This window comes from Rhinatrema bivittatum, chromosome 4 (assembly GCF_901001135.1).
Source record: "Rhinatrema bivittatum chromosome 4, aRhiBiv1.1, whole genome shotgun sequence".
Lineage (NCBI taxonomy): Eukaryota > Metazoa > Chordata > Amphibia > Gymnophiona > Rhinatrematidae > Rhinatrema > Rhinatrema bivittatum.
In genome coordinates this window covers 409,248,447-409,271,336 of record NC_042618.1, presented here as the reverse complement: position 1 = coordinate 409,271,336, position 22,890 = coordinate 409,248,447, and the positions used below count along the sequence as shown (strand labels likewise).

Genomic DNA, 22,890 nt, shown 5'->3' with positions numbered 1-22,890 from the left:
AAACAGGTCAGCATGGCAACTTGGAGTTGAGTGACAACCCTTTCTTCATCCAGTCCTGTAGAAACTCCAAAATCATGGGGATTTTGGCTGTCCGTGGGAGAATCCCACGGTCCTCACACCAGGCTTCGAACACTCTCCAGATTCGTATGTAAGACAGGGATGTGGAGAACCTGCGCACTCGAAGCAGGGTGTCAATCACGGCTTTTGAGTAACCGCGCTTCTTCAGGCGAGTCCTCTCAAAGGCTAGACCGTAAGAGAGAATCGAGACGGATCTTCGTGGAGGATCGGGCCCTGCCAGAGAAGGACCCTGTGAGGAGGTAGGCACAGAGGGTTCCCCGCAAGGAGTCTTCGCATGTCTGTGTAACATGGTCGTCTTGGCCAGTCCGGGGCCACAAGCAGAACTAGTCCCCTGTGATGCTCTATTTTGCGGATGACTCTGCCCAATAGTGGTCACAGAGAGAAAGGATACAGGAGGTCTTCCTCTGGCCAGGTCTGGACGAGCATGTCCTGTCCTGCATGTCCTTCAGTGCCGCTCCTCCCTCAATGGGAATTGTTCGCTTTGAGATGGCACAGACCATAGCGTCCACTTTCGGGAAATGCAGGCGTTCCTTGGCTGCAGGTTCCAGAGGGTATAGGGCTTCCAATGCCCGCCCCCCTTTGAAGCTGGCCTCCGGGGCATTCCATTCCAGGTCGATCAGTTCCTGGATGGCTTCCATCATTGGAAAGTAGCATGAGACCTTACGAAGGGACACCAAGTTGGGGTTCTTCTTTGGTTCCGCCATAGGGTCCATGCCCGGAATACCCAGTGTCTTTAGGGTCTGGGAAACAAGGACAGGTAATTCATCTTGGGGGGAAAAGTGAAGATTGGTTCGGTATGGTTCCATTCCTGGAGGGATTTCTCCTTCCTCCAGGGAGTCACTCTCATCATCTGAGGTGTCTGGATCTCTGTTAGGGAAGTTCTTGGTTAGGCGAGGCATGTCTCGAGGCATCCGAGCCACACCGGGGGGATCTAGAACTCCTGGTAGGGGTTGAGCCTGGTGCACAGCTGGGGCTGGTTGCGCCTGAACGAAGGTTTGCAGCCCTTTGAAAAATTCTACCCAGGAGAAGGTCCCTGGGTTCATGTTGATCCCAGGGAGAGGTGGAGTAGGGTCCCCAGAGGTACCCTCCTGAGGGGCATTCATGCTGGAGATACATAGATCCGGGGAGCAATTGTCAGTAGTTCCGGACTCCTCTCCCAACAGTAGGGGTTCAGGTTTTGGTTCCCCCTGGGCTTCTTCACAGTGCTGGCATAGGCAGGACTCCAATTCAGGCTGAGCGGCTCTTATGTGGCAGGCTGTGCAAAGGGAGTGTCCCTTGGCCTTCTTGGGCAGTGGTGCCATCGTTTTCCACGAGTTTGTGCACGTGGCTGCCCTCACAAACCAGTTTGAGTGCGTGATTATGCGCCCGGGTGCACTTAGTTGTGCGCACGGGGTGCGCTCAGTTGCTCTCGCCGTGTGCATGTCTCAGTTTGTGCATGTCGCTGTGCGCACAGCTATGAGTGCATCTATATTGGGTGCGCGCAAGTTAGGCACATCGGATGCCCGGCCTGCCCCGCTCATACTGCCGGACAAGGAGGGAATATGGCACCGACGACCCCGCTCGCAAGATGGCACCCCCCAAGGGTCTCCACGTGTGTGGACCCTTGCACCGGATTGGGGCCTAGCCTAAGCCGGGTTGCTCAACCGGATCGGTTCCCCTTTAAACCTCGCTGGAAGAAATGTTCGGTACAGCTATCCGAGTTCTGGAGACCTCAATTAAAAGATTTTTACCTTACCTGGTCTCGGTGCTTACCGGCCGCGTGCCGGGCGGTCTCCAGCTGCGAGGGGAGAGGGGAATACCTTCACCGCCACGCTCGATTGTGCACCCGCTGCCTTTCAGCCATCCTGGGGACTAAGTCTACACCGGAAACCGGCTACCGGACCAAGGCTCACCTCTGCAGGATCTCGGAAATCACCTCAGGAATTCTCGACTGGGGGAGGGACCCTTAGGTTTCACCGCAGGAGAGTGGGGCTCGAGCTTCTTAAAAGGTACATTTCCTTCTTCTTCTTTGCTGTAATTGTTAACACTATTCTAGTATGTGGTCTAGTGTCCGCATCTGCTAGGAGACTGAGAGATGCTGAGGAAGTGAGGTCAGTGCAGGGGTATATGTACCCAGGATGACGGCAGCTTTGAAATCTGACTCAGTCTCCCATCTGCTAGCAGAAGAGCCCAATACCCATTGGTCCTGAGTCCATCTGGCTACACGCTAGGAAATTTATATTATTTTGAACGAGAAAATAAATATAACCTTTTGAAAAACTAGAGGACTTACAGTGTTCTGTGCTTTTCTATTGTCTAACCAGAAAACAAAATCTGCCAGGGATTAGAAAATTATCCTTGTGCAGTCAGTGTCCAGCCCTAGATTCCAGCAAAGCTTCACCTTGTGATCTAACCCAAAACCAAGAGTGTCCCTGTCACCCCAACACACAATATATATGTGACTATGTACCAAGAAATATCAATCTTATTTCTCAAAGTTCATTCTGAGAACTGGTATGACGCCGACAGTAATTGTATTCCAACCTTGAGGCATGCACTGCACATGCACTTTGATTCCAGATTACCAGTGCTTCCTAAGAGGGTCATCATAACCCCCTAACCCTCTGCATCTCATTCAGGTCAGCAGTATGCCAGGTGGAGACAAAGCAAAGCCACATACAGATTAATCAGGAAGAAAAGAACCAGGATTCTATGCCATTCACTCACCTGCGTTGTGGCACTTCCAGTGGGCTACTGCCTGCTCGGAGAAAGTTGTCTGAATGATTGGATGAGGAAGAGCTGGAGGACTTTGTTTCTACTAATCCTGGGTAAAGCAGTCTGTCTTCCAACTGCTGTGGTCGGTTCCAGAGCACGGTCTGTGGAGAGGATGTACGGGTTTTCCTCCTGGGGAAAAACATGGGGGAGGGAGGCAGAGAACACGTCAACTTCATGTGAGACATAAAACCTTGAAAGGATCATGCAGCCCCTGTTACCTATTGAATTTAAGTATCTCATGGTCCTAGTGAAAAATCAGTTTTTCCCCTTTCTCCATCAAATCATGGAACTTCCTCCATTTCCAAGATCACATCAGGAAGCTTTGCTCCCGTCCACTTCCAATAAGCATGGGTTAATTTTACAGGTCAATGCTGCCCATCATGTAGCACTGCATAGCACATTTAACAGCTCCTAAAAGGAGATGTCAACATGTGTTCAAGGGGGTGTAAAAAATATAATTTAGCAATACCCACTATAAAAAGAATTACTTTACCACGGGATGGAGTTATGCATTGGTTGTGCTGCAAGACCCTGGTCTCAGAAGCATTGGTCATCAACCCGAGAAGTGGCGACAGTGTCTCACAGCACAGAACTCAAAGGTGCTAGTCCAGTTATGGAATATACCCCCAAACAAGTTTTTATTTAAAGTAGTAACGAGTTCTGAGGCTTGCTGCTCATAGTGATATAACCACCACTCATAGGAGCTGCACTGTATGAATTTTACCCTTTATTGGAGAAACAGAAACTGAGTTTTGCAGAGTCAGGAAGGACAATTCCCAATACCGCATTCAGCAGCGAGATTAACGGACTGCAACGCACTTAGCTATCCTTAAACAGATTTTCAGCTGCTATCTAGTTGGCTAGGATGTAGTCAAAAATTTGCACAAATCTAGCCACCTATAAACATAGCTGGTAGATTTAATTCTGCTACGGTGCCTTGTAAAAGTCTTCACAGCCTTGCCATTTTTCACATTCTGCTGCCTAAAAATTACAAGTTAAAATGCATTAAAAGTCATTTATTCCACTGATCTACACAACATACTTTACACTTTCAACATTAAAGAATAATTATAGAAATATTCCAAAAGTAATTAAGAATTAGCACAAAAAAAAAAAAAAGAGTCTTGATTATATAACTCTTCAAACCCTTTGTCATAGCAAACTCAAATTAAGTCTGAATCAAAAAATTGCCTTTACAAGGAATGGAGAATAAAATGGAGATCCTCTGTAGTGCTCCATGGTGAGACTGCACCTAGAGCAGTGTGTGCAATTCAAAAAGGATATAACTGAACTGTAAAAGGTACAGAGAAGAGCAACCAAAATGATAAAGGGGATGGAACGGCTCCCCTGTGTGGAAAGGCTGAAGAGATTAGGGCTGTTCAGCTTGAAGAAGAGATGGCTGAGGGAGGATATGATAGAAGTCTATAAAGTCATGAGTGGAATAAAATGTGAATTAGTTATTTACTCTCTTCAACTTCTCAGCCTGTGGTCTGAAGTAAAGCTTGGCAAGACAACGGCAAAGCCCATCCTGTCGCAGATGGAAGAGAGGCCTGCAGGGCCATGCATTCCCCCTCCCACCCAAAGCAGCGAGGTAGCTATGGCTTCCTCCAACCTTCCCCTCTGGCAGTGAGGAGCAACGCAGCTATCCTGCAAGGAGGAGGCCTGAAGTACAAGTGTCAGAGTGTGTATGTGTGAGTTTGTATGTGTGAGAGACTGCATATGTATGTGACAGCATATATGTGCATGAGGAAACCTGTGTATGTGACAGCATATGTATGAGGGAAAGAGAGAAGATAAAGTTTGAGAAGGCCCTCCTGCCCCACAATTCACAACAATCTGCCAGGCATGGAGATTTTTAATCCTGTTATAAATTTTGGGATGTAATTTCATTTGTCTACTGTTTTGAAAAATTTTTTGTTTGGGAAACATTAGAAAAAATGTATGTGGATATTTGTTTTTTTATGTTTTTAATTGGAAATGATTATGTATGTTTTCTCCCTGTAAACCACAGTCATGTTGATATGCGGTATATAAATTTAATAAATAAACGTTTCTTATTTTCCATTACCACCCTGCATAATACAGTCAGGCTTGCTGTGGTTTCCAGAGCATGTGTGTGAGTGAGAGTGTGAGCCAGTCAGCATGTGTGCAAGCGAGAGAGAACGAGCAAGCCAATGAGCAAGTATGAGAAAGAGGACTGTTTAAACCACTGGGCATGTATATGAGTGTGAGAGCAAGTGAGCCACTGAGTATGTGTGTGAGCCAGTGCTCATGTATGTGAGAGAGAGCATGTGAGAATATAAGGGAGTTTGTGTGAGAATGACCATGTGTGTTAGAGTATGTATATAGCTGAGAGAGGAGAAAGTTTGTGCATACCCAGGCATGGAAAGCAGGTGACCTTTTTTGCCTTAGTTTTAATTATTGGGTACTGTTTGACTTGTCTGTTTTGAAATATTTTATTGATGTTTGGAAAATTTAAAAAGACAATGTTATATGTTTTTAATCATTGGGGTAGATATTCAAAGTTGGCAATGTAAGTAACTTAGCTGGTTAGAACTAATTCAGCTAATTTACAATGTATATTCAAGACGCTGAATATACGCATATAAGTACACACTTCGCTGGATAACCTATACGGCTAACTCGCTCCGCCTTGATGCATCAGTACACACTTAGGGCCAGATTTTAAAAAGATTACGCGCCGTGCCTATTTTAAAAAGGCCCAGAGATGTGCATAAGTCCCGGGGCCAGAGGCCTCCGACACAGCGGCCATTGCCGCTGAGTCAGAGGATCACTTGCCGGCAGGCTACAGGCGCACGCAAAAGGTAAAATAAACATTTTGGGGGGGGGGGGGTGTTAGAGTAGGGCTAGGGGAAGAAAAGGTTAGAGGAATGGGTGGGAAGGTCAGGTTAGGGGGAGGGAATGGGGGAAGGCAGCGCAGCTCGGTGCGCGCAAGGCACACAATTGTGCACCTCCTTGTTCGCCAACCCCTGATTTTATAATTTGCGTGCGCAAGTTATAAAATTGGGGGTAGAAGTGTGCACGCCAGGTAGCGCGCACACCTTTTTAAAATCTACCCTTACTTTTTGTGCATATAGGGCCGGATTTTAAGACGTACGCACGGGCGTACATTTGTGCGCACAACCCGGTGTGCGCAAATGTACGCCCGATTTTATACCAGATCAACAACTGCCTAAGCAAGTTATGAATATGTCAAATATTTTGGACATGTCTTTAGATACTATGGTAACAGATCGTGCCACATTATTGGTATCATTTACTTTTACCTCTGATAGAAATACTGTATTACGATTTTTCTTACGAAAATGATCTGCATTGTTATATGGCCAAAAAATTTGGATCTATCCTGATCTAGCAAGGGCCAAACAGTTAAGGAGGAAAAAGTTTCTGGAAATGCAAACTGAAGCTTTAACATGTGGAGCTAAATTTACTTTTAAGATATTCATGCAAATGCTTAATATTTCACTCTAATGTGAAGTATGTTTTCCTTGAACCTGTACACTTAAGAGAGTTCTTGGACACACATTCCTGAAGAGATCCCATAGTTAAAGAGTAGGTGCAAGAAAAATGTCTGGGGTATTTATGGGCTAGTTTCCTTATTCTGTTGTTGTATTGCATGGAAATACCGCTTTGTTTACACATTTCCTTGATTTTTGGAGAACGCGTGTAACATTTTGTTTCTTGAATGAAGATATTTTATGTGATTATTGCTTCATGATATTATCCATATTACTGTACAAGAGGATTCTTGTGATTATTGTTGAAAATGATAAAAAAAAAATACAAATAAAATTAAAAAAAAAAAAAAAGGTGAGCCAGTTGATATAGATCTGTGCTGGGACCACTGCTTTTTAATATATTTATAAACAACCTGAAAATTCAAACAAGTGAGGTGATCACATTTGCAGATGACACAAAGTTATTCAAAGTTGTGAAATCAGAAGAGGATTGTGAGAAATTGCAAGAGGACATTCCAAAATTGGGAGACTAGGCATGAAAATGGCAAATGAAATTTAATGTGGACAAGTGCAAGGTGATGCACTTAGGGAAGAGTAACCCAAATTATAGCTACATAATGCAAGGTTCCACATTAGGAGTTACCACTCAGGAAAAGGATCTAGGTGAAAACACATTGAAATCTCTGCTCAGTGTGCAGCCGCAGCAGCAGCAGCCAAGAAAGCAAATAGAATGCTAGAGATTATTAGGAAAGGAATGATGAATAAAATAGAGAATATCATAAAGCCTCTGTATTGCTCCATGGTGAGACCTCATCTTTAGAATTGTGTGCATTTTTGATCACCCCCATCTCAAGAAAGATATAGCAGAATTAGAAAAGGTACAGAGAAGGGCAACCAAGATGATAAAAGGGATGGAACAATTCCCCTATGACGAAAGGCTAAAGAAGATAGGACTCTTCAGCTTGGAGAAGAGACGGCTGAGGGTAGATATGATAGAAGTCTATAAAATAATTAGTGTAATGGAACAAGTAAACATTAATCAGTTGTTTACTCTTTCGAAAAGTACAAAGACCAGGGGACACACAATGAAGTTACTAAGTAATAGATTTAAATCTAATAAGAGAACATTTTTTTTACTCAAATGCATAATTAAGTTCTGGAATTTGTTGCCAGAGGATGTGGTGAAAGCTATTAATGTAACTGCTTTTAAAAAAGGTTTGGACAAGTCCGTTAACCATTATTAAGGTAGAAATCCACTACTTATTCTTGAGATACGCAACTTGGAATCTATCTACCCCTTGGAATCCTGCCAGGTATTTGTGACCTGGCTTGGCCACTGTTGGAAATAGGATACTGGGCTTGATGGACCTTTGATTTGACCCAGTGTGGCAAGTCTTATGTTCAAATTCAAAATGTGGACCCTGATCCATAAATTGTTATATGCAGAACTCAAAACCACAGCTGCCAAGAGACTAAAAAATGGTAAGACTGATAACTACCCTTGGATCAGCTGGGACCTTTTTACTTGAATTGCCCCCAGCTCAACAGTTCCATAAACAATTGACCCATATTAGAGCCTTTTCTTATGCCCCATCTACTCTGTGGAATTCACTCCCCCAGGAACTGAGAGTACAGCATGATACAGGAAAGAACTAAAAACTAGGTTTTACTATTCTTTTTGAAGCTAGCTTTGCATAATTGTAAACATTTAAAAAAATATGTTGTAAGGTATCAGACTGTAGGTTTGTGATGTTTATTTTATTATGTATGTGTTCTGTTACCCGCACCAAACAATTTACTGGAGGCAGGAAGCTATAAGATCTTAAAATAAATAAACATGTATGCTACAATTGTTCAACCCACGGCACAAACTTGAGAAGAGGCAGCTGCATTGCCCTGGCCTCCAGATGGGTGATGGACCAAGTTTCTTTCCTGGGGGGCCATTGACCTTGAACAAATAGCTCCTGATATTGCCACCCCAGCCTGACAGACTGGCATCTGGTTTGACTATGATACAAGTTGAAGTAATCAACTGCACTCCCCATTTCAAGCGTCTGTTTTTTTTTTTTAGCAACCATCGTAGACTTCGCCTTGTCAAGTCTGTTAATGGCAGCCATATGGAATATTCTTGGGACTGGAGACTCTATCTGGAGAGCAAAGCCTTTTGAAGAGGACACATATGTGCCCTTACCAAGGGCAGCAGATCCAGTGCTGCCACCATGGTGCTGAGAGTCAAGCGATAAGATCATGCCATTGGTTTCCTGATGTCCCACACAACATCCACATCTGACCACAAAACTTCTAAATTCTCTGGGATGTGAAATGGACCCAACCTTATATCAAAGTGAACTCCTAGGTACTCCAGATTCTGGGAAGGCTGAAGACTGCTCTTCAAAAAACTGACAATTCACTCAAAGTCCTGAAACACCTAGATTACTCACTGTGAGGCCGAAGCACCCTTCTGTAGGCTTCACTCTTATAAGTCAATAGTCCAGATACAGGTGCACCAAAATACCTTCTTTGCACATGTCGCTGCTGCCACCACCACCAACTTCGAGAAGGTTCTTGGGGCTATGGCTAATCCAAAGGGCAGGGCCTAAAACTGGAAATGCCAGCCCAGCACCACAAACTGCAGAAAGCACTGATGGTCCTTTCACATCAAAATGTGAAGATACAATTCTTTCAGATCCAAGATATTCTCCCTTCTGCACCATTGTAAGTACCAGTCTTAAGGTTTCTATTCGGAAGTGGGTTACCCTTAAAAAAAATGGTTGACCCACTTCAGGACCAGAATAGGACGGAAGAACCCATTTTTCTTTGGGGGCCACAAAGTGGATGGAATAGTATCCCAGACCTTCCTGACCTTTTGGAACAGGAATGAAAGCCTTCAAAAGTCCAGAAGCTTTTGCAGCATAGACCTTATAGCTTCTTTTTTCCCAGGCGAATGATGAGGGGAAATCATAAAAATGTCAGAAACAGGACTGTCAAATTCAATGTGTAACTATTTTTTATGATCTCCGGGACCCACTGGTCCAACATAATCTGTGCCTATCTCTGATAAAACAGCAACAGACAGCCTGGTATTGGACATAGGGCCCCCCCAAGTACTCATTGTGCTGTTCTAGAGGAACTGCAGCCCCATCCATCCTTACTTCCTATCTTGGAATGAAAGGATTGGAAGCTGGAAAAAGACCTAGGACTCTAATCCATAGATTTTCTGCCTTGCCTGAACCATCTGGAATCCCGATATTTAGTATGAGTGGAGAAAGTCCAAGATAATCCTCTTGCTCTTTCCTTCGGAAGTTGCCCAAGACTCTTGCCATCTTCTCCAAATGCTCTCCAAACAAAAGCCACCTATTAAAAGGTAGCTTAGTAAAATTAGGCTTACAGATAGAATCCACTAACCAGTTGCGCATCCAGAGGCATCTCCGAGCTGTCATTATGGAAGCCACCCCTCTGGGTATAGTGTGCACCAAATCATACTCAGCGTCAGCTAAATATACTGCTCCGGGTTCCAAAGACAGGGAATCCTCCCCTAACTCCTCCTGGGATTCCTGCACAAAGCACAGCCCAAATCTCTCAACAATGCAGCAATCAGTGGCAACCTGGAGATTCATGTTACAACCTCAAAGATCTATTTCAGCCAGACTATTTTTCTATCCTCTACTGGGATGGTGGTTCTCCTGGTCACCAAACACACCAAGGCATCCCACCCTAAGAAACTGAAACCAGTCCTCCTCCTGCAGATCAAAGGGATATAGCTTTGCTGGTGAATGATCTCCCTGTAAAGTTGGCCTCTGGAGCTTCCCATTCTAGATCTATCAAATCTTGCACCCCCTGATGAAGGAGAAAGAAGCACCATGACCTCTGCAGGCTGACCATTATAGGGGCTTCCTTGGGAACAGAGGCTTCGCCCTTCTTGTCATCCACGATTTGCAACGTGCTCAGGGACTGAGAGAGAAGTGCTGTTAACTCATCCTTATAAAACACATGCAGCATGGGTCCTCCCTGTTACGGGAAACTTTACCTTCCTCCAAATCCCCCTCATTATCTTCAGGGGGGAAATTTTTTAAAAACCTCCAAGGAACCATCTGAAGAAAGGAACTCCCCTTCTGGATATCCCTTGATAGCCCCTGCCCTTGTCATCTGTCTCCAGAGAACTGGGACCAAAAGGCACAGGAAGGGCGGGACCAAAAGGCTTTGAAAAGGGAGAGACTGTTCCAGGAACTGCACCCTGTCTCATATAATAAGCCTGTAAGCCTCTTAAAATCTCCTGGAAAATCACTGACCAGGAGGACACATCCAGAGTGGGAACAGTAGGCACTGCAGTCACAGAAGCAGCAACTGCCTCGGGCCTGCTACCAGGTCAAGCTGATGCTCAGGGCTGAGAGGAAGAGCTATTCAACCAATAAATACTGGGGTAACTGAAATCTCCCGTTATTACTGAATTCCCATGCTTAGTAGTCTGTCTAATCTCTATTAGCATTTCACAATTTTTTTTTCTCCATCTTGGACAAGTGGATGGTACAAAACCTGCTAAACTCAGGAGAAGCACAGCAACAATACTGGTAAAAAGAAACCAGTTTATGTTATGTAACTATCAAGGATTGTTTTGTGAAGGATATGGAACAGTTCATCCCAGGAGTTACCTAATCTCTATGTCCACCCGAAACACTAGAGAGAAAAACCAGAGAAGCTAACACAGAAAGAACCCCATCTCAGTACCAAAAGCCATCACAAACTCCTCAGTTTTTTTGTCTCTGCTTTAATCCTGTTTATAGGCTAAAATGTCTGTGTTCGATAATAAGCAATACTTCAGGATCTCACCATGCCGCCTGTGTCTGTGCTGCTGCACTCAGGTCCACAGTCTCATAGTTGAAACTTCCAGCAGCAACACCAGGGGAATCCTCAGTCACAAGGGAGAAGTCACTGCTGAGACTGGTGGCGCTACCCCGATCTTTCCGCTCTGTAAGGAAAGGAATTGGATCAGTGCATATCTTCACAGCTACGGCTCATTAACTCTTCAAAGCCTGTAGGCTCTTAATCCCTACTATTAATTCTAATGTATTCTGGTATGTTAAAATCCCCAAATGGCATTACAGGGTCAATAAAACACTCCAGCAATATCTGTGGATAACAATAAATAAATAAATACAAAAATACAATAATCCAAGGAGACATCTATGCTCAGGGATCAAGAAAGAATACAAAATTTCCATTTAAAAGCATAGCTTCTTTGCAGGCGGTGTTATGTTTGACCAGTAAAAAAGGAATCATTTCTAAAGAGGCCCATTTTCTTCAGGAACAAATACAGCAACTAGAACACTACAGTTTAAAAACCAAACACCCACTCCTGATCAGTTCTGCTGAATTCTAGAAAGCAGTAGAACAGAAACAGAAATGGTACTGAAATTTTACTGATGGAAATGTTTGGCTTCCTGTGCACCAGACTACATATAAGAAAACATCCTTGCCAGAGCTGATACAGTGAGCTGAACAGTAACCATGACAGAGCCTTTCCCACCTTCATCGTTTCTTACGGAGAACGTTATACAATGTTTAATAAAAGGCAGCTGCTATAACATTAAATTTCAGGCTGCTTTAAATGTTATAATTAGCATCCTTGCACAACAAATCAGCAGGCTGCAAACATTGCAAAATACATTTTAGTCTAATGTGGGTGATTACCATATAAAAAGAAGAATTAAAAAAAAAAAAAAGACATCTGGGGCTGGCCTGGTGGTTTAGTAGCAGTGCTGTCTGTGCTGGGCTCCATTTCCGGCTCAAGGCTTCTACTCCCTGGGCTGGATGGGGCTCAGGATACTGTGGAGGCAGCATGGACAGCTCTTGGGGGGGGGGGGGGGAGGAAGGAGTCCCAATCGTTATGCAATGGTGAGGCCATTAGTGGATTTAGGGCCCATGGACTGAAGGGTTCATTCTGAAACCCAGATGCATGGCTCCCTCGGCTGAGGACCATTGCTGCAATGACTGGCGTGAAGTTAGGTAGGAACATAAAAATAGTGTTAAAATCCCCAGAGAGTTGCAAATGAAGGCTCTTAGTGCCAGTTCCTAGCCAGTGCTATACGGGAGTGCGCAAATGCTATATTAAAAAATATAAAGAAGGATTTCATAATAGCTTTGTCAAGTTTTCATCTGCAATCTCCCTACAAGAACAGGCAAGGCTGTAGGAAACATTGTACAATAGCCTGGACATACACACCACCCGTCATGTCAGACCATCTCCAGGTATTCCATGCCACACAGACATTGAAAAGTTACAATCTGACTTCCATCTATTGCTATAGAATAGAGGTCCGTATTCAGTTACTAGCCGGATTGCAAAGTTGGCTGCATAAATGTATCTGGCTAACTTTAAAGGGATGTTCAGTGATGCAGCTGTACTACTCAATATGGCTGGCTGTCTTCAAGATAGCTGGATACGTTTATTCGGGCTGACTTTAGGACTGCTCTACGGCACGACCAGAGTTAGCCGGATATGTTAACCAGCTAACTCCGATATTCAGAGCTGGCCCTACTAATTATCTAGCTAACCTCCCAGAAATGTCCACCGCCCCCAGAACGCCCTTATGTTATTCAAACTAAATTTTAGCTAGGTAAGTGTCTGTAATATTCAAAAATTTGCATTTATCCAGATAAATTTGTGAGTTAGCTGTCTCTGAATATGGACCTCCACAAAATATTTGAATATTACACTTTTTTATATTTTAGGAAACCTAATACCATGGTAGTATCTGCCAAGCACAGAGGAAAGGTTAAAAAAGCAGGAGTTTGAGACCCATTTATGTCTTCATCCTTGTTTTTGTAAGCATTATCGTAGATTTCGAGCCTTAGTGAACCAAAATATTTTTAGGCATAGAACAGGGAAAAAAGGTCCTTTTTTTAAACAAGGCCCTTAGAAGAAAGGCTAGCAAAGACCTTGTTGGCACATAATGAGAAGGGACGGTTTAAAGCAAGCACTTACTGAGCACACAGAAGTCTTCTAGCGTAAACCCCAAATCACGGGCTTGGGAGCTCTTCCTTCTTGGGTAGGAGAAAAGAAAGGGAGGAGACAAATTAACACTCTCTGAGTACGAGAACTGTCCTGCATAGACTATAATTAGGACAAGCTGCTCAAAAACCTCACCAGCCCAACAGACAGGGTCAGGCCGCACAAATTCTAAACGTTTCTAGTTGAATATGAATTTGGATTTATTTTCCAGGTAGAGTAAATCTTTCCTGGGGAAATAAAGAATGAGAGAGGTTTGCTCCGTTTTATCTCCAGCATGAACTTCCTATTCTATTTCAACATGATCAATGTTTGCAACATTTAGCCAAAAGTTCAAACTAAAATCTAGACACTAAATCTAGTTGCAAGACAAAAAAATCTGTACTCCTTCCAATGCCACCTCCTCCCCAGGACTCCATACAAGCATTAGCTGGATTCACATCCTGGTCAGTAAACGCCTTCAACTATGAGTCCCCCAGTCTATCATCTGATTATGCAATTGCTTTTCTCACACAGTTTGGAGGGACAGATACAGAAAATCTCCAAGGATAAAGGTAATCTGACCTTTTGAGACCATCAAGAAGCCCTCCCCTTTCTAAGAAGGAGGATGCAGCTACCATTACATTTCTTGCTGAAAGGAACCAATTTGAAGCTGGTTCAGAAGGATGACCCACTTCCTTCCAGTGGTTAAAAGAACATTTCTAGTAGGTTTAGGAAACAGCCCATGAAAAAGCACAAACATTGCACTTTCTACCATATTTGCATAAGACTGCTTGAATTCCTGCAGGTTTCTCCAGGCTCCATAAGGGTTAATGATTGCTCTTCAAATTAAAATTCCACGTCACCAGCAGATGCTTTGAGTACAGCAAGTGCACTCACACTGCTGCACACGCCATGCCCTCCTCTGGGAGGCTTCCCAGCAACAAGTAAATTAAATAAACTGGGTCAAGACACCAGAGGTTCAACCATCTTCCCCTATGCCTTCAAAGTACAACTGCTAATGAGGACACTGGCTTTCCCCAACTAGCCAGAACTGGCAATCCAGAACTTACCTCGCCTTCCTCCCACAAGCAGAGAACTCCTCAGAGGCGATGTGCTTCAAAAAATTGAAGCAGAAGAAGAAAATCTGCAGAAAAGCAATGGCAACAAAGCAAATGCGTTGAAAAGAAGCATGAAATGCTCAACTGCTTTTACTTCTCCCAGAAACGCAGAATTGTTAAAACAAAGCTGGGTTCAGTTAAAGAGGCTACAGCCAAAGTGAAGATCAATTTGCTGAGTTACTAGTGGTAATTCCTAGTCCCATGGTATTTCTGTTGAGTGAAATGTGTTTGTTCTACAGTATGAAGAGCAAGGTTGTAGCTCAAGAGAGCTCAAAGCCATGTGCTGCTTGCACGCTTGGTGATGCACAGCACATCCTGGTCACCAAAGCAGGAATGCAACAGGAAGAGATGGGGGGGGGGGGGGGGGGGATTGAGTGGAAGAGAAAAGATCCCTGTAGCACCAAGGTCTGTAACTACCTTCTCTGCAAATACAGGGACAACTTTCCTCCTCCACCCGGTCTGACTTCCTGAAAACTTTCACATTATACAGAGCAGCCAATAGGTTGTTCTACAGGATGCAAAGTTCATTCAACTTTGTGCTCACAGAGAACAGAAGTATGTTAACAGTCAACTGAAAATATTTATTTATATTTATATTCCGCTTTTCGCACTTTTTTCAGCACTTCAAAGTGGATTACATTCAGGGACTGTAGGTATTTCCCTATCCCCAGAGGGCTTACAATCTGTCAGGCTAACAGTCCGACGGAGCGCACTGTTAGCCTGCTCTTGGACACGCGTTTTCCCTTTCCCCTTATTCAGTAAAAAAAAGTTAAAAAAAAAAAATGTTGAATTCAGCCCGCGGTTGTCGGGCCGAAAACCGGACGCTCAATTTTGCCGGCGTCCGGTTTCCGAGCCCATGGCTGTCAGCGGGCTCGAGAACAGACGCCGGCAAAATTGAGCGTCGGCTGTCAAACCCGCTGACTGCCGCCGCTCCTGTCAAAAAGGAGGCGCTAGGGACGCGCTAGTGTCCCTAGCGCCTCCTTTTGCCCGTTTTTACCGCCGGGCCTAATTTAAATACTGAATTGCGCGCACCGGTGAGTGGCCAGTTTGCCCGCTCTCCCGCGGACTTTACTGTATCAGCCTGTAAGTTTGTACCTGAGGCAATGGAGGGTAAAGTGACTTGCCCAAGGTCCCAAGGAGCGACAGCAGGACTCGAACCACTGCTCTAACCACTAGGCTACTCCTCCACTCCAAGTATACATAAACAAAAAGTGAAGATGATCAATAACTGAGCAGGAGGTGCCAGGTGCTGATGGAGTCCATGATGGTACGGGAGAAGGGAATAATTGACATTGTCGCTTGGGGTGCTGATGGACAACAGCATTTTACTTTCGGTTTTTATTATGCATGTGTGTGCGTTGTTTAATTTGTTCTTTTATGATGGGTTTTACCAGCTATCAATTTTCTGTTAATCCTATACTATGATGCAAAGCTATGCTATTTGATGTATGTTCAATATTTTGTAAACCACTTTTGGTGGTGTTAATTACATTATTTAAGGGCATGCTATGTTTAATGTCCTGTTGTAAACTAACTTGATTAATCTGTAGTTGAAAAGCAATATATACATTTGGAAATGAATGTTTAAACTTTATTGAAGATTAAAAACAAACACCTGATATACTTTGGTTTTCAAGCATAGTACATAAACAGTTCATAACGATCCATTTTGTTTTTTTCATATTTTCTTCCCCATCCCCCACTTTTAGGATCAGAAATAGAAGTTGAGATTCACATACAACTGGTCCATAAACACTCATACACAAAAATCAGATGGATCACTTTGCTTACAACTGTGCCAATATGTTTGTTGTGGCTATTTCTCTTATGCTGTTTATTGTTCTGTATCAAGAGACTCAATAAAAATGAATTAAAAAAAAATAAGAAAACTAAAACTCCACACATAGAAACCCTCCAAACTGAAAGATACCAACTGCATGACATCTCTCCCATTCCCCCCTCTCAAGCCCTCCCCCCAATTTAGTCAAGAGAACTAGGGTGGCTGGACAGATTTAGGTCTGCTCTTGGACTGCCTAGATTTGTCCAGTCAAATTTACCTGGTTTGTGCTGAATTTAGGATAAATTTAAAAAGCTAATTCCAGACAAGCTCCAACCCGGCCCCCTATTGTCCAGGTAAATTCTGGCCACGTAGCAATTTTGGACCCATAAAATGTATCTGGGGAAAAGGAGGAGACTGAAACAGCAACACTCAGGTGGTTATAAATCAAATTTTAACTGCATACATTATTTGAAATATCAATCTCAATCCATTAAAAGCACGATGGTGTCTGTCTGCCTTTTCCCCCAACAGATATGATTTCCAAGTGTCCTGAGAAGCCTGGCTAGAAGAGCAACTAGTATGGGGAGGAAGAACGTAACTGCTGGGAAGGGAAGATACAGAGAAAGATCTAGGGCTTTCAAATAGAGGACTGGGGCACAGTTGGAAAGGAACAAACGCTGGTTCTGTAGGAACATAACGGGATTTGGAGATAACAGCTTACCTCTTCCCCTTTGCTAAGTCTGTCAGCCAACATGTGCCTAAAATAAAGGGAAAAATAAGAGAGAATTAGGAGATAATATGCATAGGAGTTATATTATATGCTTGAAGGAGGTGATGCAGGTGATGCATAAACAGACACTACTGGAACACTAAAATATTATCCCACTTACACACACACACACTGGAAACTTCCATTGATATCTGCAAAGCATACAAGACAGAATAAAAAGTCACTTGCTGCCCTGTGAAGCACCTACCCAAAGAAGAACCAGTCATATGCAACTGTCAGGTAAAGAATCTCAGCAGGTTCCAGGGAAGGATGGATCATCTTATCCTGCAGAAGAAAACCGAGAGAAGGTTCTGAATAAAAGTGAAGACTTTTTACAGTACATCCAGGAATACAAATCGACAAATTAGATGCTCCTGAAATAGGGGGCTGGAAGGTGAGCTGCGGCTCAGTGAATTACCCTACTCTATGCAGACCATTCAAAATGCCTTTTATAGCCTGTGTGCACGATGCAATTATAACCAGAAGAAGGAAGTAAATGTGACACCACTGACTCGTGCCACAAAAGGAAAATTGGTTCTTACCTGCTAATTTTCGCTCCTGTAATACTACAGATTAGTAATCACAAAACAGAAGCAAACTCCCCTCACTATTAACAAAATCCAAAAAAGAGAGGGGAAAACAATCCAATTTTTCAATAACCACTTTCATAAAATTACTTAGCAAATGGGGACAAGTCATCAGACTATTAGTGCAACATTTTTAATCCACTGTCTCTCGCCACGCAATGGGCCACAAACAGCATCAGCTGTTTAATAGCCCTGTAATGTAATCACTTGACGTTGTGTCCCAAACCTTAACCACCATTAGTTTTTATTCAAAACCCAATTTCCCCATACCACCAATGATTTTTTTTATTTTTATTAAACTGACATTTAATATTTAAAAATACTTAGCTCCCTTTAGCGTTCCAAACACCGCCCCAACAGCTTTGGTTAAAAGTAAGTAGTAAGTAGTTATAAACCACCCGCTATCCACGTCTAACTGCATAACTCCTTTGCTTGAAGGGACATAGGACTCTGATTCGGGAAGGACAGGAGTTCCAGACTGGTTTAAGTGGAAGAACACCACCATCTTTGGCAGAAAAGACGGAACCGTTCTCAGGGGCACTCCCTCATCCAAAATCCTCAAAAAGAGCTCTCTGCACAATAATGCCTGTAGCTCAGAGATTCGACGTGCCAAACAGATTGCCACCAAGAAAACCACCTTCAAGGTGAGATCCTTCATAGTTCCTCACCTCAGCGATTCAAACAGCAGCATGCACATGCCCCTGAGTACCATGTTAAGACTCCAGGAAGGGAAAGGCTTCTGAACCGGGGCGCGCAAATGCTTTGCTCCCCAAAGAAAACGCACCATGTCCGGATAAGCTGCCAGAGAAACTCCACGAACCTTACCACGAAGGCAGCCTAAAGCCACCACCTTAACCCAGAGGGAATTAGAAGATAAACCTTTGACAAAATCTTCCTGTAAAAAGGCCAGGACATGTGCCACTGAAGCTTGCATGGGAGCCACCTTTTGCTCAGAACACTAGGTCTCAAACACTCTTCAGACTCTTGCGTAGGCCAGAGACATGGAAGTCTTCCTAGATTGCAAAAGGGTAGCGATGACTTCTTCTGAATACCCTTTCTCTCTCAAATGCTGCCTCTCAAAAGCCAAGCTACTAGACAAAAGCAATCTGCCTGCTCGAAACAAACGGGACCTTGGTGTAGAAGGTTCGGCAGATGAGCTAGCTGTAGCAGTCAGTCCACTGCTAGATTGACTAGGTCTGCAAACCACGGCCACCTTGGCCACTCTGGAGCAACAAGAATCACTTCGCCCGGATGAACCTCTATGCATCATCTTACGATCTTGCCTACCAATGGCCATGGAGGGAACACATACTGAAGGACACCCTCCGCTCCTCTTTCCCTTTGCCAGCTGAAGAAACGTGGGGCCTTGGCATTGTGGAAGGTCGCCATCAAATCCATGCACGGCACTCCCCATCTCCGACTAAAGAGGCACATCGCTTCCTCTGATAACTCCCACTCTCCGGGGTCCAGTTATTGCTGGCTCAGAAAGTCCGCTTGCTCGATGTCTGTTCCCGCTAAATGGGAGACTACCAATCGCTCCAGATGAAGTTCTGCCCAAGCGATCAAAGCCCAGGCTTCCTGAGCTACTGCACGACTCTTGGTGCCCCCCTGTCGGTTGATATAAGCCACTGTAGTCGCATTGTCCGACAAGACCCTCACTGGCCTTCCCTCACTAGGGGTAGGAACACCTGTAGGGCCAAGAACACAGTTATCGTCTTTAGGTGACTGATGGATATCGAGGCCTCCTCCACTGACCACCGCCCTTGCACAGACTGGTTCTGACACACTGCTCCCCAGCCAGAAAGAATGGCATTGGTGGTAACGATCGTCCAGATCGGAATATCCATGTCCACACCCCTTCTTAACTTTTCTGGGAGGAGCCACCAGGAAAAAGACTGGAGCGAGCACACTCCGAGAGGGGGAGAAGAAGCTGAAATTGTTCCGACAATGGGACCCAACGAGACAGTAAAGCTGACTGTAGAGGCCTCATATGAGCAAACGCCCATGGAACAAGCTCCAAGGTGGAAGCCATAGACCCAAGGACTTGTAAGTAATCCCAGACCTTGGGTACCCGCTTTTTCAACAATCTGCGAACCTGAGCTTGCAACTTGGAAATCTGCTCCTCAGTGAGGAGTACCTTCCCCACCCTCATCTTGAAGTGAGCCCCCAGGAATTCCAAACTCTGGGAAGGGACAAAATGACTCGGACAGATTGACTATCCACCCCAACGACCTCAGGCGCCAGAGGACCAAGTCCATTGCCTGCCGACAAAGGGTTTCCGATTTCGCCCGAATCAGCCTGTCATCTAAATAGGGGTGGACCAGGACTCCGTCCCTCCAGAGAGCTGCAGCCGCTACTACCATTACCTTGGTAAAGGTCCTGGATGTGGTTGCCAGACCTAAGTGCACGGGGAGACCAAAAACTGATCTTTTAGTGGCCGACCAAACTTTAAAGCGTAACCTTGCCTTATCACGCTTAAGTCTCACTGGTCTGACGTGATCTTGGTCCACTCCTCGTAAAACAGAACCAGCTGGTCCCCAATCACCGGAACCAAGGAGTGGACAAACTGCCCATCACTGGGCTGGTTTGTCTCCCCCTTCTGCCTGAGAGGAGCCATTCCTGCCGGATCGACAACCACAAAAGGTCTGGTTCTAGGACTGCTGTCTGCTCGAGACCTGCCTCTGCGTACTTCCAGATGCTCTGGATCGCCGAAAATGACTACTTCCTCCAAAGCAGGCACGAGACGGAAGGGAACTTTCCCTTTCAGCTTATCTTCAGACAATTTGTGGACCTTATTCTCACCAAGAGACTTGATCATCTCCTCCAATTCTTTGCCAAAGTGCAGCTTCCCTTTATTTATAAAAATTCTTTTATACCGTCGTTCAGACTGGCCATCACAACGGTTTCCAAGCATAAAATATAAATAAAACATAAATAAAAGTAACCTGATAATATGCACTTACTCCTTAAAAATAGGTTAAATTAAACAAAACACAGTAAAATGCATTCATAATAAAACAATGTAAATTAATCTAAAATACATAGTATTTAAGTGCTTTTATATCCGACTCTCAGTTGTAAAAAACTGGCTGCTTCAAGTTCTATAAATAAATACTTAAAATAGTACTTAGTCAATCACCCTCAATTGATGTTAAAATAGTTCTCAGTCAGTCCATCCAAATGCAATTCCGAAGAGCCAAGTTTTAAAATTCTTTTTAAAAGATTTCGCCTCCACTTGGATCCTTAACTCAGTAGGAAGCTCATTCCACAGCTTAGGGCCAGCCAGGGAAATACTTCTGCCTCTGACCTGACTAACAAGCCGATACAGAAAAACGCGTGGGAGAGCTGGAGCGCCCGCTCTCCCGGTGCACGCCCAGGCCACTCTCCTGGGCGCATGATTCAGGAGGGTGGCCTATGCAAATTAGGGCCCGGGGGTAAAAGGAGGCGCTAGGGACTCTAGCGCGTCCCTAGCGCCTCCTTTTTGACAGGAGCGGCGGCTGTCAGCGGGTTTGACAGCCAATGCTCAATTTTGCCGGCATCGGTTCTCAAACCCGCTGACAGCCACGGGTTCGGAAAACGGACACCAGCATAATTGAGCGTCCGTCTTCCAACCCACGGGCCAATTTTTAATTTTTATTTTTTTTTAAACTTTTGGGGCCTCTGACTTAATATCGCTATGATATTAAGTCGAAGGGAGCACAGAAAAGTAGATTTTTCTGCTTTTCTGTATACTTCCCTGGCGCTGGCAGAAATTAACGCAGGCATTAATTTCTGAAAGTAAAATGTGCACGCCGGCCGATTTTAAGGGCCGCTTCCGGTCCCGCCTCCTGCCTCACCCTCCGACGCTACAGACACGCTGGTAATCAGGGAAGGTCCTTTCCCCGGGTCCAAGTTGTAAGTTGCGTCTCCTGCTCCCTCTCTCCTGCTCGCTCGTCCTCGCAACTTACCCTTAAAGGGAAGACAGCCCAACTGCGACTTAGGAATCTGCCACCCAGTTACGTAGCCAGAGGAGTTGCCTAGTGGAGACCACGGAGACCATGGCTCTTACCTGCACCTGAAGGAGATCATAAAGGGCATCAGCACCATACACAATCGCCCCTTGGAGCCACTCTGCTTGTTCGGCCTTTGCAGCTGGGAGGTTCTGGGTGCTGAGAAATTGTTGAACCCACCTAAGGCTCGCCCGCTGCATGAAACGGCTACACACTGTCGCGCGGACCCCTAAGGACAGCACCTCAAAGATTCGCTTGAGGTATAGCTCCAACTTGCGGTCTTGAAGATCTTTTAAAGCCGTCGACCACACCACTGGGATGGTAGTGTGTTTGGTGACCGCGGACATCAAAGCATCAACCTTGGGGACTTTAAGCATGTCGAGGGCCGGATCTGGCAGGGAATACAGCTTATCCATTGCCCTGCCCACCCGAAGGCCAGAATCGGGGAATTCCCATTCCCAGAGTAGGAGCTGCATAAGCATAGGATGAAACGGGAAGGTACGAGGCGGAGCCTATAAGCCAGCTAGGACCGGATCCACAGTGCGGGAAGTGGATGCACTGGCAGAAGTGGAGGTACTGGTGGTATCTTCTGGTGGGACTTCAATCCCTAGTTCATCCAGAACAAAGAGAATAAGCGGATCCAGCTCCTCGCGTTTAAATAACCTCAGGACCCGTGGGTCATCTCCTTCTACGGGTGGATTCACAAGAATCAGAATCTGGAAAAGGAGCAGGCTGCGGAGGGTGAAGAGTATCTGAGCCCCCGGGAACAGTGCGGACCCTAGTAGCCCCCTGCGGGTCCGGTGGGCCAGAGCCCTGGCCACCAACCAAATGAGGAATCTTAGCCGGGGGAGGGCCTGGAACAGGATCCCCCTGTGCCTCCAAGCTGGCCAAAAAAGACCTGTGTAGAAGAAGCATGAACTCTGTGGAAAAACCATGATAAGGCTTGTCAGGTACCTGTGGGGGAGGGGCCCCTTGAGAATCAAAATTTGTAACAAGGGGGCCCATAAGGCTTAAGTCAGGCGGAGAGTGTAATAAATCGGGCTCCCCTCCCCCCTGAGGCTCTGAAACTGCTTTGAGGTCCGGGCACAAAATGGTCACCGTTCCCCGCAATTTTCTGAGGGAGGGCCGGCCCAGACGCACGCTTAGCGACCCGACCCCGGGTTGTCGACTTAGAAGCAGTCCCGGAGGGTCCTTCCCCTGCGGGTAAGCAGATAGAGCAGAGCCCTTCGTGGAAGAGCCATGAAGCAGACTCCCCACAGGCAAGGCAGAGAGGTGACCTCGGCATCGGGCAGTAAGAAATCAGCTGAGCTGAAAAAAATAGTGAAGCGCAGGAGCCGGCAAAACAGCT

The 22,890-nt window shown here is 45.1% G+C and overlaps 1 protein-coding gene across 3 annotated transcripts in view; it reads right to left on the bottom strand.

Annotated features, from left to right (window-relative positions):
• The window catches only part of MTMR14 (myotubularin related protein 14), a 73,479-nt gene that overhangs the window by 15,083 nt on the left and 35,506 nt on the right, over nt 1-22,890 (bottom strand). For all 3 annotated transcript variants that reach the window (XR_003856634.1, XM_029601124.1, XM_029601125.1), the window contains exons 12-17: nt 17,175-17,251; nt 16,919-16,955; nt 14,370-14,443; nt 13,294-13,352; nt 11,139-11,277; nt 2,785-2,961 (exon numbers count right to left, since the gene is read on the bottom strand). Coding sequence is in view for 2 of the 3 variants with exons in the window: in XM_029601124.1 (XP_029456984.1) it covers nt 2,785-2,961; nt 11,139-11,277; nt 13,294-13,352; nt 14,370-14,443; nt 16,919-16,955; nt 17,175-17,251 (563 nt within the window). In the remaining variant the exon portion in view is untranslated. The remainder of the gene's footprint in view (nt 1-2,784; nt 2,962-11,138; nt 11,278-13,293; nt 13,353-14,369; nt 14,444-16,918; nt 16,956-17,174; nt 17,252-22,890) is intronic.